Below are 21,014 nucleotides of genomic sequence, written 5' to 3' on the forward strand. Positions count from 1 at the left end.
AGGAAAGTACTTTGCTACGGAGGTACAGCCCCAGCCCCTTATTCTCTATTAAAATATTTATTTCTGGGGCTGGAGATGTGGCTCAAGCTGTAGCGCACTCGCCTGGCATGAGTGCGGCCCGGGTTCGATCCTCAGCACCACATACAAACAAAGATGTTGTGTCCGCTGAAAACTAAAAAATAAATATTAAAAAATTCTCTCTCTTTAAAAAAAAATTTATTTCTGTGCTCTTGGGGATCTAACCCAGGCTTTTGTACATAATAGGCAAGTACTCTATCACTGATACAAACCTGGGTATGATGGTGACTCATGCCTATAATCCCAGCAGCGTAGAAAGCTTAGCCAGGAGGATTCAAAGTCAGCCTCAGCACTTTAGTGAGGCCCTAAGCATTTAACTCAGTAGTTAAATGCCCCTTGGTTCAATTCCTTGTACAGGAAAAAAAAAAAAAAAGTTTTACAAAAAAGCATTTATCTATAACCAACGCTTAAGGTACAGGGGTTGGTTAGTGTTGATTTTATTTAGATTCACAAGGGTATCTCTACAATATATTCATCACTTCGGTTTTCTTCATTCTGTATGATTTTTCATATCTTTCACTGTTAATATACATACAAATTTAATTTGTACTTGACTGCTAGAGAGTATTCTATTCTATGACTATCACATTTTATATATCTATTTCACAAGCAACAGACATCTGTTTCCAATTTTTGGCTACCATTTTTCATGCTGCAATGAACAGACACGTTATACTCCCTGTGTACATGTGTTAGTGTTTTGGGTATATGTATATATATTTAAAAGTAGAATTGTTGAGTCTTCTGGAATATAATTTAGAAATTCTTTCCTACCCTAAGGTTTTAAAAACACTCTTATATAAAATTTATATTATTGTTTTGCTTTTTGCATTCCAGCATTCAATAGTTTTGGATTTCATAATAAATAAATATTTTAATGAATAATGACAGAGGTCGCTTATTTTTCCAAATGAAGAAATCAATTACCCTGAGATCATTTTTAAAATAATCCCTAAATTTGGGATGCCACCTTTATGAATCACCAATTACCCACAAATTCAGGCTTAATGGATTCAGTACTCTGCCCCAACCTCAATTTTCTACAACTGCATCAACACCAAATACTTTGATTAGTTTTACAAAGTACACATATAGCAAAGCACATAACAAAAAAATAATTGTCTCTCAATTTCAAGTCCTTTTCTCTCATATAGTTGTCTTAATGTATCTCATAGGACTCCCAGAAACATGCTAGTTGGTCTCCATAACTGGATTCTAACTCAACAAGAATGCTCATAAAAGTACAATAATATTTATTGTGGAAGCTTTTTGCCCTGCTACTTCTTATTAAACATCTTTGTATTTTGAGTTGCTGCAGGATTTCCCACATTTTGTGTCACTTTAATGTAAAATGAGTTTTTTGATATTATTAAGTTAAATTCTGATGGAGTTTTTTCTATAACCAAGGCCTTCATAGAGTTTTAATGAGTATGAATTCTCTGGTGTCTAATGTGATGTGACTTCTGGCTGAAAGCTTTCCCACATTCGCTACATTGATAAGGTTTTTCACCAGTATGGATTCGCATGTGTAGAGCAAGAGTTGAGAACTGAGAAAAGGCTTTCCCACATTCATTGCAACCATAGGGTTTCTCACCTGTGTGGCTTCTCATATGTACAGTAAGAGATGAGCTTTGACAGAAGGCTTTCCCACATATTTTACATTCATATGGTTTATCACCTGTATGGATTCTCACATGTACAATAAGTGATGTGATTCGAGAAAAGGCTTTTCCACATTTATTACATTCATAGGGTTTCTCTCCCGTATGAATATTGTGATGTTTAATGAGGTATTGCTTCTGCCTGAAGATTGTTCCACATTCATTACATTTATAGGGTTTCTCTCCAATATGAATTTTCTCGTGCTCAGTGAGATTTGATTTGCCACTGAAGGCTTTTCCACATTCCTTACAACTGTATGGTTTCTCTCCGGTATGACTTCTCTGGTGTCTAATGAGGCTTGACTTCTGAATGAAAGCTTTCCCACACCCTTTACATTCATAAGGTTTCTCTCCAGTATGTATTCTCTGATGGATAATGAGGTTTTCCTTCTGGCTAAAGGCTTTCCCACATTCATTACATTTAAAGGGTTTCTTTCCACTATGGATGTTCTGATGTTTAATGAGGTACTGCTTCTGGCTGAAGGCCCTTCCACATTGATTACATTCAAAAGGTTTTTCTCCAGTATGAATTTTCTCATGCTCGCTGAGATATGATTTTCCATTAAAAGCTTTGCCACATTCCTTACATGCATATGGTTTGTTTCCTGTATGATTTCTCTGGTGTTTAATGAGGATTGGCATCTTAACAGAAGTTTTCCCACTTTCATAAGATTTCTCTCCAGTATGATGTTTCTGATGAGAAAGGAAGTTTCTCTTTTGGCCAAAGGCTTTTCCACACTTATTACACTTATAGGATTTCTTTCCCGTATGACTTTTCAAATGTAGAGTAAGCGATGAGACCCGAGAGAACACTTTACCACATTCAGTACATTCATGTGATTTTTCTCCAGTATGCATGCTCCTTTGCTCTATCAAGTTTTCTTTCAGGCTAAAGGTTTTTTTACACTCATAAGGTTTCTGATCAGTATGAATTTCATCATGCTGAAGTAGATCTGAATCAGGCTGAAGACTTTCCAACATTCCTGTCATGCACAGGACAATTCTCCTAGGTTTCCCTTTTTCCTTGTAGCTACTGAAATGCAGTAAGGATGAAAGGTTTTCCACGTTTCACTAAACTTGTGTGATTTCTTTTCAGTATTCTCAGGTATCTAACAAATTTAAGTTAATGATGGAAGATTTTTCTCACACTGATATATCCTGAGATGAGATGATTATAAAAAAGAATGAGATATAGCATTCTCTTTGTATTAATGGTTCTTTTTTTTTTAAGTTTTAGGTGGATTCAATATTTTTATTTTATTTTTATGTGTTGCTGAGGATTGAACCCAGTGCCACATGCATGCTAGGCAAGCGCTCTACAACTGAGCCACAACCCCAAGTCAATGGTTCTTTCTTATACTGCTTCTTGCATATTTAAGCATAAATTATGATTCAACTTTTCTTAAACTGAGTCCCATACACAGAAGTGTAGTCTTGAAGAATCAATGCTGTGCTCCAAGGAAATACTATTTTGTTTCCTCAGTCTATATTTTCACAGAGAACAATGAGACTTCACTCTCAAGTCTTTCACGTTGTATCTTTATTTGTTTATAAACTTCTCAGGTTTATTCTAAAAAAAAAAAAATCATTATGGAAAAACAGTTAACAAGTGCCTGTGCCTGGCATGTAGTAAGCATCCAAAAAATTAGCTTATCATTATCAACAACATCACTAACTAGGTAAATTGGTTTTCAAAGTGAAAGCATAGTGAATTTTCCCACAATCATTAATATAATTTTAGAAAAGTGCTTTTAAAATAGACTATTCCAGAGTAGTCATCAGTATAAAAGTTCAAATACATATAACATTCATAGGTATATACATCTTTACTTTTAAATGTAACCCTACACACACCATGAACAGTAAAATAAGAGAAATTGTAAAAACTAGGCAATTATTACAATGAAGGGCAAATAGAAGATTGGTAGAATGTAGGATAAGAGCAAAACATAAAATGAACAGAGAGAATATAAATAAGGCATTTATTTCTACATCTTAATGAAATACCACTAAAATTAAAAAAAAAAAAAGGCGAAGGTAGGCAAATACAAAAACTAAAAGGTTGAGACCCTCAAGTGAACAAAGTATTGGGGGATTCTAGAAGGAAAGGAAATGGAGAACTACAATTCAAGGGGATGAGTAAATGTTTACATATAGAATAGGCTGGATTCCCACAACGTTGGTGGTTGCCAGGTATCTACAGATAAATGGATTCTTTTCTGAAAAAAGGATAATCCAAGGTTGGGGTTATGACTCAGCAGTACAGTGTTTGCCTAGCATGCATGAGGCACTGGGTTCGACCCTCAGCAACGCATAAAAAATAAAATAGGAGCTGGAGTTGTGGCTCAGCTGTAGAGTGCTTGCCTAGCATGTGTGAGACATTGGGTTCGATCCTCAGCACCACATACAAACAAAGATGTTGTGTCTGCCGAAAACTAAAAAATAAATATTAAAAAATTATCTCCTCTCAAAAAAAAAAAAACTAAAAAATATTCAAAAATAAATAAATAAATAAATAAAGGTATTAAGTCCAACTACAACTAATAAAACCCCAACAAAATATTTTAAAAAGAAGAATCATCCATGAGAATACTTATAGACACTATTTAGAGTAAAAAACAAAACAAAACAAAACAAAAAAAACACCCAGAAGGATTGGGTTTGTGGCTCAGGGGTAGAGCACTTGCCTAGCATGTGTGGGGCACTGGGTTTGATTCTCAGCACCACATATAAATAAATGAATAAAATAAAGGTCCATCAATGTCTAAAAAACAATAAAAATTTTTTTCTATAATTTTATTTTTTAATTTATTTTTTATGTGATGGTGAGGATCAAACCCAGGGCCCCGCACATGCTAGGCAAACGTTTTACCACTGAGCCACAATCTCAGCCCCCTGGGGGGAAAATTATTTTAAATTAAAAAACAAAAACAAAAACAAAAAATAACACCTAGATTCCTAACTGATTGCTGCACAGTGAGGCTCACAATATAATTGGGCTATGTAGCTCAGTGACAGAGCTTTTGCCTAGCATGCATAAGGCCCTGGATTCAGTCCTCAGTACTAAAAAAATTAAACATTACAATTCATATCACAAAAAGTCAAGAGAAGCAAAAGAAGATTATAGCAATGAAAAATTAACAGAGTTCTAAAAAGAAGTACCTTTGGAAATTAAGTTTAAAAGTTTAATGCATTGGAAAAAAAAAAAAAAGCCTAGGAAATCTCCTGGAATAAAAAGAGAAAGAATGGAAGAAAAGGCAGAAAGTAATAGGGATAGACAGACATGAGTGATGGGAACATGATGAGGTTAAGGGAATAATTCTATAAACTGGGCCCACTGTGCTGACCCCGCCCCCAAACACTTTTGCTTTTTTGGTGATGGGAGGGGTACTGGGAAATGAACCAAGGGACATTCTATCACTAAAGCTTCATCTCCAGGCCCCACCCCGTTGCCTTTGAGACAGGGTCTTGAGAAATTGCTTAGGTTCTCATTCAGTTGTCAAGGCTGGCTTTGAACTTTGCCTCAGCCTCTCCAGCTGCTGGGATTACAGGTGTGCACCACCATGCCTGGCTACGCTTTCACTTTGAAAAGCAATTTATCTGCAGCCCTGTCTAGCTTAAGTGGGCAGGATATGTTAACTCTGGGGAGCCTTTTTATTGTGAGAGGAGGGAGAAAATACTTGGGATTGAACCCAGGGGCACTTTACAAATGAGCTGTATACACAGCCTTTTTTTTTTTTTTTTTGGAGATAGGGTTTCACTAAATTGCTTAGGGCCTCTTTGCGGAGGCTGGCCTCAAACTAACAATCCTTCTGCCTTAGCCTTCTGAGTTGCTGTGATAACAGGTGTGTACCACCACACCCAGCTCCCTTTTCCTATCCCTTTCTAAAGAACTCATGCCTGGTACACTGAGTGATATGTCTGAAATCTTTCTGGCATACTTACAAAAATCAAGGTTTGAAGAGGGGCCGTTATACTGCCTCAATTTCATGGAAGGCCCAGCTCTGTAATGAAAGGAATAAAGAGAGTAATGATGGGACGGTCCAACAACTATTTTGAGTAGAAAGGAAATCTGAACAAAAATGAATGCAGGGGGCTGGGATTGTGGCTCAGTGGTAGAGCGCTTGCCTAGCATGTATGAGGCACAGGATTCAATTCTCAGCACTGCATATAAATAAAATAAAATAAAGGTATTGTGTCCATCTATAATTAAAAATTTTTTTTAAATGAATGCAGGAAATTTTCAAAGAATACAAGAAAATCTGTCAGAATTACAGATCGAATCTATGTATTGAACAGGCCCACTAAGTACAAAGAACATTCCATTTAAAAGGAATCTACCTTGGCTGGGCACAGTGGCACACACCTGTAATCCTAGTTGACTTTAAAGCTCCTATTCATTATACCTACAGCGTTGGACTTGAAGACCTTGAAATTGAACCCATCTATAACTATATAACTAGAGACAGTGCTTTTTTTTTTATCTAGCTGCAATTTGAGGCTCACATGTGCTAATCAACAAAGTATATATATAATTAATGATCTACCTTCACCAAAAAAATAGACCCAAAAAACTATCTTTGCATTTAAACCTGGTTACTATAGTATTTTAATTATCAATATTATCATTTCTGTGTAAAAACTGTTATTAGCATCAGTTTCTGTTTTCATTTGTTTGCTTTCAGAAGGCCTGATATACTGATACCCAACTTTCTGTAAAGAGCCTTTTTCTTGCTCTCTCCCAAAACATTTGTTTCTCATCCTTCAACATCATCCCCATCTTTCTGTCAGAATTTTATCCTTATTTTCTCATAAACCATTTTAAGAACTGAGTCTGGTAAATGCACTGTCACTCATATTAATGCTTTAACTTTCATAATTTAGAGAAAAAAATGGCCTCAACCCATTCACATATCATAAGTGAAAATTCATTTAAAACAAATCATGGATCTAAAACACTACAACTATTAAAGTAAAAGAAAAAAATGATAGATTTGGGCTGGGGATGTGGCTCAAGCAGTAGCGCACTCGCCTGGCATGCGTGCAGCCTGGGTTCGATCCTCAGCACCACATACAAAGATGTAGTGTCCGCCAAAAACTAAAAAATAAATATTAAAAAATTCTCTCTCTCTCTCTTTAAAAAAAATGATAGACTTCATCAAAAGTTCAAAACTAATGCTCCTGAATTACAAGCAACAATAAATGTTGGCGAGGACATGGGGAAAAAGGTACACTCATACATTGGTGGTGGGACTGTAAATTGGTGCAACTACTATGGAAAGCAGTATGGAGATTCCTAAGAAAACCTGGAATGGAACCCCCATTTGACCCGCTCCTAGGTTTATACCCAAAGGACTTAAAATCAGCATACTATAGAGAGGCAGCCACATCAATGTTTATAGCAGCTCAATTCACAATAGCTAAACTATGGAACTAACCTATGGTGCCTTTTGACAGATGAATGGATAAAGAAACTGAGGTATAGGGCTGGGATTGTGGTTCAGTGGTAGAGTATTCGCCTAACCTGTGTGAGGCCCTGGGTTCAATCCTCAGCACTACATAAAAATAAACAAAATAAAGGCAATGTGTCCAACTACAACTAAAAAATAAATATCAACCCCCCCAAAAAACCTGAGGTATATATACACAATAGAATATTATTCAGCCTTGAAGAATGAAATTATAGCATTTGCTAGTAAACGGATGGAACTGGAGAATATTATACTAAGCGATATAAGCCAATCCCAAGAACCAAAGGCTAAATGTTTTCTCTGATATGCGGATGCTAATTCATAATGGGGGCAGGGTCTAATTCAGAGCTAAATGAAGGGAGGGGCAGAGGTATGGGGGTAGGAATGATAGTAGAATGAATTGGACATTATTATCCTAATGCATATATGATTACACAACCTGTACAACTCTACATCATGTACAACCAGACGAATAAGAAGTTACACTCCAGGCTGGGGATGTGGCTCAAGCAGTAGCATGCTCGTCTGGCATGCGCAGGGCGCTGAGTTCGATCCTCAGCACCACATTAAAAAAAAAAAAAATAGTAAAACTAAAGATGTTGTGTCCATCAGAAACTAAAAAAAAAAAAAATATTAAAAATTCTCTCTCTCTCTCTCTCAAAAAAAGTTATACTCCATCTATGTACTATGAATCAAAATGCACTCTACTGTCATGTATAACTAATTAGAACAAATAAAAGAAAAAGATGGAAGAACATTATAAAACAACAACAACAAAACTAATGCTCCTCAAAAACAGTGAAGAAAATGAAAGGGCAAGCCATAAGCTGGGAGAAACTTTAATCTTGAAAAATACACAAACCAACCCTGGCTGGCTGCATGGAGGAAGAGGAGCAGAGCGATAAACAAAATTTAAAAGAATTTACAAAAAGAAAGGCTGCACTGCAGAACATTCTCAGCCAAATATTCCATGAGGAGGAAATGAAAAACAACAACGAGGAACATCAGCAAAGGGAAGAACTACACTAAAGGAAAAGCCAATCAAAGAAGAAACCAAGTTAAAAAAAAAATAAACCAAAATGACCAGGAATACAAATCATATTTCAATAATAAACCTGAATGTTAATGGCCTAAACTCATTAGTTAAAAGACATAGACTGGCATATTGGATTAAAAAAAAAAAAAAAAAAGACCCAACAATATGCTGCCTTCAACAGACTCATTGCATAGGAAAAGGATGGGAAAAAACACATCACTCAATCACTCACATGGACCATGTAAACAAGCAGGAGTTTCCATGTGCACATCAGATAAAGCAGACTTCAAACCAAAGTTAGTCAGAAGGGATAAAGAAGGTCAATTCATACTGCTTAGGGAATTATACATCAACAAGACACAATAATAATAAATATCGATCCCCCAAACAATGCAGCATCCACATATATCAAACAAACCCTCCTCCAATTTTAAGAAAATATACCACAACACAATAATACTGGGTGACTTTAACACACCTCTTTCATTACTGGATAGATCTTCCATACAAAAAATAAACAAAGACACTATAGAACTCAATAATACAATCAATAATTTAGACTTAACCAGCATATATAGAATACTTCATTCATCAACAAGTGAATATATTTTTTTCTTAGCAGTGAATGGATCCTTCTCTAAAATAAACCATGTTATTCCACAAAGCAAGTCTTAGCAAATATAAAAAAAACAGAGATACTACCCTGTATTCTATCAGACCATAATGGAATAAAATTAGAAATCAATGATAAAATAAAAAATAGAAGCTACTTCAACATCTGGAGACCAAACAATAGCTACTGAATGATGCATGGATAACAGAAGACATCAGGGAGGAGACTTAAAAAAAGAAGAAAAAGTCAACAAATAAACAACCTGACATTTCATCTTAAAGCCTTAGAAAAAGAAGAACAAACCAATTCCAAAAGTAGAAGGCAAGGAAATAATCAAAATCAGGGCTGAAATCAATGAAATTGAAACAAAAGAAACAATTGAAAAAATTAACACAAAACAAAAAGCTGGTTTGTTAAAAAATTAATAAAATTGATAAATGCTTAGCCACCCTAAGGAAAAGGAGAGAGAAAACTCAAATTGCTAAAATTCGTGATGAAAAAGGAAATATCATGACAGACACTACTGAAATACAGAAGATAATTAGAACTACTTTGAAAATTTACATAGCAAAATAGAAAATCTCAAATAAAATAGTAAAATAGAAAATCTCAAATACACGGACAAAATTTCTAGAGGCATATGATTTGCCCAAACTGAATCAGGAGGACATACACAATTTAAACAGATCAATTTCAAACATGGAAACAGAAGACACCATGAAAAGCCTCCCAATCAAGAAAAGCCTGGGACCAGATGGATTCTCAGCCAAGTTCTATATGACCTTCAGAGGAGAATAAATACTGATACTTCTCAAATTAGAAATAGAAAAGGAAGGTACCCTTCCAAACTCATTCTATGAAGCTACTATTACCCTGATGCCAAAACCAAAGACACATCAAGAAAACTTCAGACCAATATCCCTGAAGAACATAGACCCCAAAATTCTTTTTAAAAAAAAAATATTTATTTTTTAGGTATAGATGGACACAATACAATGCCTTTATTTTTTATGTGGTGCTGAGGATCGAACCCGGGTTCTGCCAGTGCTAGGCGAGCGTTCTACGGCTGAGCCACAATCCCAGCCCCATTTTTTAAAATTTTTTTAGTTTTAGGTGGACACAATATCTTTATTTTATTTTTATGTGGTGCTGAGAATCGAACCCAGTGCCTCATGCATGCTAGGCGAGCATGCTACCACTTGAGCCACATCCCCAGCCCTCCAAAAATTCTTAATAAAGGCCCATGTGGTGACACATACCTGTAATTCCAGTGGCTCGGGAGGCTGAGGCAGGAAGATTGCAATTTCAAAGCCAGTCTCAGCAAAAGCAAGGCACTAAGAAACTCAGTGAGACACTGTCTTTAAATAAAATACAAAATAGGGATGGGGATGTGGCTCAGTGATTGAGTGCCCCTGATTTCAATCCCTGGTGCCAAAAAGAAAAAAAAAATTCTGGCAAATTGCATACAAAAACATTAAAAAGATAGTGTACCATGATCAAGTGGGATTCATCCTAGGGATGCAAGGTTAGTTCAACATATGGAAATCAATAAACGTAATATATCATATCAGTAGACTTAAAGACAAGAATCACATGATTATCTCAATAGATGCAGAGAAAGCATTTGACAAAATACAAAACCTCTTCATGTTCAAAATACCAGAGAAACTAGGGATAGTAGGAACATATGTCAATATTGTAAAAGCTATGTACGCTAAGCTGGAGGCCAACATCATTCTAAATGGAGAAAAGTTGAAAGCATTCTCTAAAAACTGGCAAGACAGGGATGTCCTTTTTCACCACTTCTATTCAACACAGTCCTTGAAACTCTAGCTAAAGCAATGAGACAGACAAATGAAATTAAAGGGACGCTTATAGGAAAAGAACTCAAACTATCACTATTTGCAGTTGACATGATTCTATATTTAGAAGACCAAAAACCTCCACCAGAAAACTTCTAGTACTAATAAATGAATTCAGTAAAGTAGCAGGATATAAAAATTAATACCCATAAATCAAATGCATTTCTATACATAAGCGATGAATCTACTGAAGTTGTGCTCCATCTGTGTACAAAATGTCAAAATGCATTCTACTATCGTGTACAATTAGAATAAAAAATAAATAAAAATGCACATACACACTCAATTAAAAAAAATTAAAAGGACTGCCAACCCAAGTGAGAGTGCAAAGCAACCATTACACTCTCACATTGTTGGTCATAATGAAAAATGGCATAGCCACTTTGGAAAACTGTTCTATATCTTGATTTTAGCATTGGTTGTATGTGTATACACAATTAGCAAAATTTATCAAATATTTAAGGTGGTGACTTATTTTATGTAAATTATATTTCAAGTTGAAAAAGCAAATCCTTCTACATTAGTGCTCTACAATAATTGTGAATGATTTAATGATAACCTAGTTTATGCTCAAGACTGCAGACAGGAAGGATAAAATGCTGCCTTTTCTCTGAGTTTCATGTATGTGGCAGACATCAAAATGACAATATGAATATAAGTTATTATACAATTACGATCCAAGTTGCTCAGAAGCTATGATATGTGATGGGAAGCAGAAACTGGAGAGTTTGGGCTAGAAGCAATAGGAATATCTTAATAAAAATGAAGCTCAAAGTGGGGTACAGTAATGCTAGTTACTTGGGGGGCCGATACAATAGGATTATGAGGACAGTCTGGGCAATTCAGTGAGACTCTCAAAAAATAAAAATAGCTGGGGATGTAGCTTAGCAGTTGAATACTCCTAGGTCTAATTCTAGTACCACAAAGTAAGTAAGTAAGTAAGTAAATAAAATAAAAAAGAAGCAGCTCAAGGTTAAATGAAGAATAGAATCTTATTAGATGAACCAAAAGCAACCAACCAAAAAAAAAAACAAACCAACCAAAAGCAAAGGTACAAAGAAGCTCCTGTCCACCTATGAAGCTCATGTCAAACCCATGAAAAAGGTGCAAATGATATTACTTAAAACTAAAACAATAATTATAATCATCAACTGTGGTAGAGAAAAGATTGAAAATATACTAATATCCCCATTACCTCCAGTGGGGTGTAAATAGTTATTGCTTAAATAAATCAAAGATTAGGGGCTGGAATGTGGCCCGGTGTAGAGTGCTTGCCTAGTGTGATGAGGTTCTGAGGCTCTGAGTTCAATCCACAAATCAAGGATCAAGACTAAAAAAAAGTGGGGCTGGGGTTGAGGCTCAGCGGTAGAGCGCTCACCTAGCACAGGCGAGGCCCTGGGTTCAATCCTCAGCACCACGTAAAAATAAACAAATAAGGGTATTGTGTCCAACTATAATTAAAAAATTTTTTAAAAGTCTAAAAAAATTTATGAATATAAAGGTAGATAACCCAGAAAGCTTTCCAGATTTTCCAGAAGACATGCTCAAAACAAGCAGAGTCAAAAGATTCTATAAAGATAAATATGGAACAGAATATAAAACACAATTTATAAAAGAACTGGGCTGGGGATGATGCTCCATGGTAGAGTACTTGCCTAGCATACATGAGGCCCTGAGTTTGATCTTCAGCATTATAACAACAAAAAGAACCAACATCAGCCATATTGTTCATGCCAATAAATGCAATTAGAGCAAATATAAAAAAGGACTATGATAAGCTATGTAGAATATTCTCAGGCCCTATCCCACATCTCTTCTGTCAGACAAATCTGAGGTTGGGGTCCAAACAATATGTATTTAACATGATTTACATGCCTGTGTTTAGCAATTCCTCATATAGAAAAATCCACCTATCCTCTCTCTACATAAGACATGTATCTAAAACAATATGTATTAGAGATGCTGAAAATAATATACAATGAAGATAAAATAGATACAAAAGCACATTAATAATGGAGAAAACAATTTCTCTCAATTTATGAAATCAAATTTATAAGAACATATAAAAAATAAGAATATAAAGAGAAATAAGCCAAGTCCAATGGTTCATGCCTATAATCCCAGTGATCTGGAAGGCTGAGTCAAGCAGGAGGATTGCAAGTCTGAGGTCAGCTTGGGCAACTTAGGGAGATCCTGTATAAAAATACAATAAAAAGGGCTTATGGACTAGGTCTATTCTAAAAAAGGTCAGGCAAAATACTCTGACCAAAAAAGTAACAGCAATTACAAAACAAAAATAAAAACTTTTTTTTTGTTGTTGAAGATCCAATGATTTAGGCCAGGGGCAGTCAATGTACCTTAAATCCCAACAATCTGGGAAGCTGAGACAAGAGGACGTTAAATTCAAAACCAGCCTCAGCGACTTAACTGGAACCTCAGCAATGTAGAGAGACCCTATCTCAAATAAAAGTAAGTTTGGGCTGTGGTTGTAGCTCAGTGCTAGAGCACTTGTCTAGCAAGTATGAGGCACTAGGTTCAATTCTTAGCACTATATATAAATTTAAAAGAAAAAGAAAAAAAGAGTTTAACAAACTCGTTGGCTAAAAAAGGATATTTTAATAAACTTCAAAATAATGACAAATATTACTCATGAAAGTACAGTAGAAACTATGGAACATATTTGAGCAAATGCTTAGAACCTTTAGAATAAATTTTTCCAATATTTAAAGAAGAAATAACAACAAAAAGAAAATTAACAAAAAGAAATTTTAAAAATTCATGAGTAGATTCTTAGGGAAAAATTTAAAAAGGAATAAAAGAATTAAAGAGAAAAAAAATAAAAGCAAAAACCTAGTAAAAATAACCTCTAAAACTGAAAATGTAAACAAAAAGAAAAAGAACAGAACAGAGACAATTATATTTCATTAACCCTAAGGCAGAGATGACTTAACATGTGAATTTCAATAAAGTTTTTTCTAACTTTTATTTCATTTTTCACACAATTTATTTATTTATTTAACCATACGATTTATTTATTTTTTTTTAGTCATACATGACAGCAGAATGTATTTTGACATATAATACATACATGGAATGTACATACATCAATCATATTGTCTATTCTATTCTGCTGCCCTTCCCATGCTCCCGACTCCTCCCCTCCTCTCCCATCCTTTCTCTCTATCCAATCTAATGTGACACACTTTTTTTTCTTTTTCTCATTACAACATCATATATGTATTCTGTATAACAATGAGGTTCTCCTTCCATCTTCTGTGCAACTCCCCTTCTCCCTCTTTTTCCCTCCCAACTCTCTTCCCTATTTAGTGGTAGTCTTCTTCTCATGCTCTTCCTCCATACCCCATTTTGAGTCACCCCCCTTATATCAGAGAAGACATTCGGCATTTGTTTTTTAGGGATTGGCTAACTTCACTTAGCATAATCTGCTCTAATGCCATCCATTTGCCTGCAAATGCCATGATCTTGTTATTTTTTAGTGCTGAGTAATATTCCATTGTGTATAAATGCCACATTTTTTAATCCATTCATCTATTGAAGGGCATTTAGGTTGGTTCCACATTCTAGCTATTGTGAATTGTGCTGCTATAAACATTGATGTGGCTGTGTCCCTGTAGTATGCTCTTTTTTAGGTCTTTTGGGTATAGTCCGAGAAGGGGAATAGCTGGGTCAAATGGTGGTTCCATTCCCAGCTTTCCAAGGAATCTCCATTCTGCTTTCCAAATTGGCTGTACCAATTTGCAGTCCCACCAGCAACTTTTATTATTTAGTTGTGGATGGACACAATACCTTTATTTTATTTTTTCATGGTGCTGAGGATAGAACCCAGTACCTCATGCATGCTAGGCAAGTGCTCTACCTATGAGCCACAACCAACTCCTTCACTAAAGTTTTAATAGATATTAATAATATTATTACTGATTTTAAATTTCCCAAGTTACTTTTTTTTTGGGGGGGGGAGGGGGGTGGGCTGTGCTGGGAATTAACCCACAGGTGCTCTATCACTGAGCTACATCCCCAGCCATTTTTATTTTGAGACAGGATCTTATAGCTGGCTTAGAACTTACAAACATCCTCCTACCTCAGCCTCCCAAATATCTAATTACTTAATATGGGAAAAAATGATATACAACAGATCAGGGCTTAATGTACTACATTCCTAATGAGAAAATAAAAGATTACTTATCCTTTGTAATTAAAGCCCCTCATATTGTTATAGGCATTACAATCAACATCCTTCATACACACATAACAAGGCTGAAGTAGTTAACATTATCTGAGTACCAGGTAAAATGGTCCTTTCAACAGTATTTTTCTTCTGGTTTAAAAAATATTTTCAAAATATCAATTAAAATGCTCTAAAGGAAAACAAACTCTTCAATTTATCCTGTGTAAATGATGACCTATTAAAATGGGTTGGGGAGGAAACCACACTACCTATTTTATAGTTTTACTAGAACATACCCAAATTCATTCATTTTCTTATTGTCTATGACTACTTCAGTGCTACAATGCCTGAGCTGGGTAGTTTTAACAGTAACCCCATGGCTTACAAAGTCTAAAACACTTATTGTCTGGCTCTTTACAGAAAGTTTGCTATCTCCCTGTTCTCAGTGTGTCCTCTCTTTTCCAACTGTCACTGTTGCCAGGCACGGTTGTGCATGCCTGTAATCCCAGCAGCTTGGGAGGATGAGGCAGGAAGACTGTAAATTCAAAGTCAGCCTCAGCAACTTAGAGAGGCCCTAAGCAACTCTGTGAGACCTTGTCTCTAAATAAAATATAAAAAGGGATGGGGATATGGCTCAGTGATTAAGTGCCCCTGGGTTCAATCCTCTGTACCAAAAAACCCCCCAAAACAATAATAAACAAAAACAAACAAGTGGCATTGTTAAAACAGCTCTAATCACAACTATTCACTAGGCAACCTAGAAGGACCCCTCATCCTTAAAGGACCTCAAAGACCAAAGTTACCATACAAATCTGTACAATTCACCACATGACTGTTATATGACAAGAAATCAACTTCTGCATTCCTTAAACTAGTATAGTTAAGGTTCATTGTAGTCACTTAGCTTTACATAATTAGTACACTCATTAGTCCTGTCGCACTGCTTTACCCACCATGTCTCAGAGATGCCTAACAAATGTTAATTAGTGATCTGTGCCTCTCTTGAACAACTGATTCACATATTTAACTGCCTTCTCACCCTCTCTATTTAGATGTCTACTAGGTATTTAGTTTACTACCCCAAACCAATTCCTCCTGAATTCTATCTTTAAATAGCAACCTAATCTCCCAGTTTCTCAGGCATACTTCTCTTTTTCTCAGATCACACACTCATTATACTACCATTTCTTTTTGGCTGTATCTTCAAAATATGCCCCAAATCTGGTCATGTCTCACCTCCTTATTGGGACCACCAAGGCCTAAGTCACATTATATCTTGTCTAGATCATTTACTAGGTTCCTCATTGGTCTTGCTACTTTTGTTTTTATGTCTTCACAATTCTCAACAGAGCAGTCACAGTAATATTGTCACAATAAATCAGGTCACTCACTGCTCTACCTAGAAGCCTTCTTCTATACTTACAGAGAATCGAGGGGCTAGAAATAAGGAGACATACTCTGAACTTCCTATCAAGTATATGTATTAAATTTTAAGAATTATATTATTTCTTCTTAAAAGTAGCAGAGAAATGATCTAGTAGGATTAGTAATAAGTTCCAAAGTTGTAATATTATTAAAAGTCAAGAAGCAAGAAAATGTTAAACTATAATGACTCCAAGTAGGAAGACAAAAGGAAATGAAACTAATGGGATAAAATTCAATTCTGAGGCATTGAACAGTGAAAGGAGGGCAAAAAGACAGCAGTTAAATTTTAAAGAAAAGTATCTACATACTAGTTTTTATTAAAAATATTTTTAGTTGTAGATGAACACAATAACTTTTTTTTTAATATTTATTTTTTAGTTATAGTTGGACACAACATCTCTATTTTATTTATTTTTATGTGGTGCCAAGGATTGAACCCAGAGCCTCACATGTGCTAGGCGAGTGCTCTACCCCTGAGCCACAATCCCAGCCTGTAACTTTATTTTTTTATGTGGTACTGAGGATCGAACCCAGTGCCTCACATGTGTTAGGCAAGTGCTCTACCACTGAGTCACAAACCAGCCCTACACACTAGTTTTTGAAGAACTGAATGCTTAAGGAAATGATCTAAGTAACCAAACAAAAGTAAAAAATGGAGAGTGTCAGTGAAAGGAGAACAAGTATGACAGAGGCTATAAAACTCAAGAAAATTGGCCGTGGGTGGTGGTGCACGCTTGTAATCCCAGTGGCTGGGGACGCTGAGACAGGAGGATTTCGAGTTCAAAGCCAGACTTGAGGCACTAAGCAACTCAATGAGACCCTGTCTCTAAATAAAAATACAAAATGAGGCTGGGGATGTGGCCCAGTGGTCGAGTGCCCCTGAATTCAATCCCTGGTAACAAAAAAACAACAACAAAAAAAAAAAATCATAAAATTAAGGCTATAATTGAGAAACTAGTCTCTAAATTAGAGGTTAGAGAGGCAACAAATCTAGAATCTGAGCAAAAGCAAGCAAGGAATCTGGAAACCCTCCCTGAATAACTATAATGAGCCTTTATCCGATACATAACTGCCAGGTTCTCACTCACCTAGAGAACTCTTTATACTTCTTCTCGATCATCCATTGATCTTTTTGTTTTAACTGGTGACTTTAAACTTGTAAAGAAACAAAGTGACACAGAATCTGCGATTATGGTTGGGAGTCAAAGCAGCATGCTAGAATTCAGGCTGAGTTCTTAAAATCCTCAAAGGTTTTCAAAGATAAAGAGAACGCAGCTCCTGGAGATTCATGAAATATCTGGCCTGCAATAGATAACAAGGGTATTATGGTTTGGCTATGAAGTGCCCACTCCCCCCAATAAGCCCTTGTGATAGACAATGAAGAAATGTTCAGAGGTAAAATGATTAGATTATGAGAGCTATAGCCTAATCAGTGAATTAATCCACTCAATGGATTAATAACTTGAAAGGATTACTATACTGGGTAGTTAACTGTAGGCATGTGGGATGTGGCTGGAAGGGATAGGTCACTGGTAGACTGTCCTTAGGGATTATATTTTTCACTCACGGCTCCTCATGCCCTGTTTCCTAGGTGCCAAGGGCAGAGCAGGATTTCCTCTACCATGCCCTTCCCCCATGATGTTCTACCTCACCGTGGGCTCAGATCATTAGAATAAGGCCACCATGAACTGAACCTTTGAAACCATGAACTAAAATAAAACTTCTCCTCCTCTAAGTTATTCTTGTCAAATATTTTAGTCACAGCAACGAAAGCTGACTAACACATTATGATAAGGCTTGGGCACGTATACATATTAAGAGTACTTATAATTTCCATCTCAGGCTAAACCCATTATTCCATTTTAAAAAGTTCCACATATGCTGGGTGTGATGGCACATGCCTGCAATCCAGCTACTTGGGAGGACGAACCTGGAAGATAACAAGTTAAAGGCCAGTATGGGCAATTTAGGGAGTCTCTGTCTCAAAAAATAAAAAGGGCTGGGGGTATGGTAGTGCACATCTGTAATCCCAGCGGTTTAGGAGGATTCAAAGTCAGGATTAGCAACTCAGCGAGACCTTCAGCAACTTAGACATTATTTCAAAATAAAAAGTAAAAAAGTCTGGATATGTAGCTCAGTGATAAGCACCCCTGGTTCAATCCCTAGTTGTATAATATAAAACAAGGCTCTACATATTTCAGATATGGAAAACAGAAGATAACTTATTTTCAGAAACTATGAGTCTGAGTTATCATAGTCCTTCAGAATCACAACCTCAACAGGTTTTTTAAAAATATACATATTTTTAGTTATAAATGAACACAATACCTTTCTTTCTTTCTTTCTTTACTTATTTATTATGTGGTGCTGAGGATCAAACCCAGTGCCCCACATATGCTAGGCAAGCACTCTACCACTGAGCTACAGCCCTCTCAACAAGTTTTATTAAGCAGGTATCACCCATGGCCTTGCTCTTGATTGAAATCAAATTTTTGGGTACCATTAACAACATTTCTCTTATAAATGTGAAGTCACCAACCTTGAGCAATATGGACAAAATATTAAGGAAATTATTCTGATAGTAGTCATAGCTCAGAGCTCTTAAAAATTTTAGAGGCCTAAGTTTTATTAGGTTTGTTTACCCTAGGAGAAATTAAATGTAGTAAGTGTCCCATAATTATATGAATGGGCATATACATTTATCTAGTATGTGTTATGAAGAAAACTTGATTTTCAGTTTTTAATGGGTTATGAAAGGGAAAAAGGTCAAACTTACTCAGAGGCTTTTCTCCTAGTCAGATGGTGAGAGCCTTAAAACCTGGCTTGACAGTGCTATGAGTGCTGAAACAGAGAATACAAAAGGGAGAATGAATGGAGGCAGATTGTAAGAGGCAGATATCAGTAAAATACTTTGGATGTAAAGACTCTGAAATTCCTGTGCATAAAAATGGACCCCTAATACTGGAATTGTTGCTGCTGATTGAGTACTTTGAGGTGAAAAAGATGACCAAGGCCAAAAATGTAGGAACACCAATAACAGATGGACAAGGAGAAATAAGACCTGCCTTCTTTATAGCTTTTACTAGTTTTTTTCAAAACTATTGTTTCTATAAGAGTTTTTGTACCCTGGTACTTTTTCATTTAATTGAGACTGTGGGTAGAAGAAAATTTGTTTCACTACATTTACATAGGTCATTTGGTATGGGGAATAACTGGTTAGGACTCAAGACTTCCCTGCCCTTTGTGACAAATTAGGGAGTCTTAAATAGGTTCCTTGACCTTTCTTCACTAAAGGCAGGACAACTAGCTTTCCAATTCTGTGCTGTGCAAACTACCTTTTAAAGCTATTCCTTAATTTAAGACTTCTCAAAGCAGGTCAACCAAAGTTTCTCCAAAGTATTAAGAAATTCTTACTAGAAATCTAAGCACCCAATAGCACATTATTCTGAAATATTTTTTTCTTTTTTAAAAAGGTAATGTTGATTTCATCTTCTACTCCACAATGGGTCTGTTTTTATACGACACTTAAAATTACCAGCTTAGTTCCTTAGCCCTTTCCCTTTCTTATTTTCCAGAAAAGCGCACCTTTATTGTTTTAGAAAGGAGAATAGGGAGGATTAGCGGTTACTTTTCATCCTCACGAACTTGGAACTATTTCCAACTCTGCAACCCCAAACTAACCCTCACACCCTTGGTCACCCACCCTCAAATTCATCCCAGATTCCTCCAGCACCCCTGCTCCCATCCGCAAAAGCTCTGAACTCAGCAAGTCACAGGAGGCGACATCTGTCACTTCAGCCGCCCCAGGCCCTTCGCAGGCGCTGCGAACCCTCCCCTAAAGCCTCCCTGGCCGGGTTCAGGCCTTAGAAACCCAGGTCCTACCAGGCCGAAACCAAACTCACCAGCAGACAAAGACGATGGCGAGCCAGAAGTTCTGCGCCTGCGCACTCCTGAGGCGGGTTAGCGTTCCCAGAGGGCCGCTGGGCTCCGCCACGCCGGGCTCTGAACCTGCCAGGACCAACCGATTTTGGCGGGTCGTCTGCTTTTTTTTTTTTAACCGTGGACTACATTTCCCATTAGTTTCGGTGGTTCGAGTAGCCTTTTCCACGAACTCTTTCTGCCAGAGCTTGTGGGACTGTCTCCCCGGTGGAGGGATGTAAGCAGACCGAGTCTCAGGACTCAGCTAATTCTACCTGCGTTTACCTCCGGGAGAGGGCAGTGGTGTCCCAACAATAAGCGCAGCTCGGACAGGGTGGCCCGACGTTAAGAAGGGGCTCCTGGGGTGTTCCAGGCGCAGTTCGGTGATGTAGCAACTCCCTGGCCGGCTGGAGCCTGGCGCCCTCAATTCTTTCGCGGCGCGGCTCGGAACTACATTTCCCAGAGGGCGCTGGGCCCTTGGCCCCTGCCCCTCCACGCGCGAGCTTTAGTGTCTGAACCGTTCTCTGCAGTTGCAAGCCGACGCGTTCCTGGGGGGCCAAAGATGGAGTTTACAGCCCGGGGTGGGGATTTAGAACGAGCCTTAAAGCCTGTTGGGTGAATGCGAGATGAGCTGTTAAGTGGTGTGATTTTTATTTATTTTTGCCCCAGCGTGGCTGTGACACCCTTTGTGCGGATGTGAGAAGTATTATGTGGGCGTGCTTTAGGTCCCTTTGGTATGCTTGTTACTGTGTGGCTATGTAACG

General features: G+C 36.9%; 1 protein-coding gene across 3 annotated transcripts; it reads right to left on the reverse strand.

Annotated features, from left to right (window-relative positions):
- Positions 1 to 444: 444 nt before the first annotated feature.
- Positions 445 to 20,657, reverse strand: LOC113176881 (uncharacterized). Of its 3 annotated transcripts, none has more exons than XM_077793061.1 (5): positions 20,536 to 20,657; positions 19,109 to 19,173; positions 17,421 to 17,634; positions 5,685 to 5,743; positions 445 to 3,309 (listed from the first exon to the last, which is right to left on the reverse strand). In XM_077793061.1, the coding sequence occupies exon 5, from the start codon at positions 2,727 to 2,729 to the stop codon at positions 1,500 to 1,502; it is 1,230 nt and encodes a 409-aa protein (XP_077649187.1). In that variant the 5' UTR covers positions 2,730 to 3,309; positions 5,685 to 5,743; positions 17,421 to 17,634; positions 19,109 to 19,173; positions 20,536 to 20,657; the 3' UTR covers positions 445 to 1,499. The 3 variants fall into 3 exon arrangements, with proteins under 3 accessions (XP_077649187.1, XP_077649185.1, XP_077649186.1); XM_077793059.1 differs by having other exon boundaries at positions 20,235 to 20,657; XM_077793060.1 differs by lacking the exon at positions 5,685 to 5,743 and having other exon boundaries at positions 20,235 to 20,657.
- Between the last annotated feature and the right edge of the window lie 357 nt (positions 20,658 to 21,014).

The sequence above is a fragment of the Urocitellus parryii genome, chromosome 15 (genome assembly GCF_045843805.1).
Source record: "Urocitellus parryii isolate mUroPar1 chromosome 15, mUroPar1.hap1, whole genome shotgun sequence".
Lineage (NCBI taxonomy): Eukaryota > Metazoa > Chordata > Mammalia > Rodentia > Sciuridae > Urocitellus > Urocitellus parryii.

Bases quoted from the DNA above. Each gene is read 5' to 3' on its own strand.
- LOC113176881 (XM_077793061.1), bottom strand. From the start codon at position 2,729: ATGACAGGAATGTTGGAAAGTCTTCAGCCTGATTCAGATCTACTTCAG.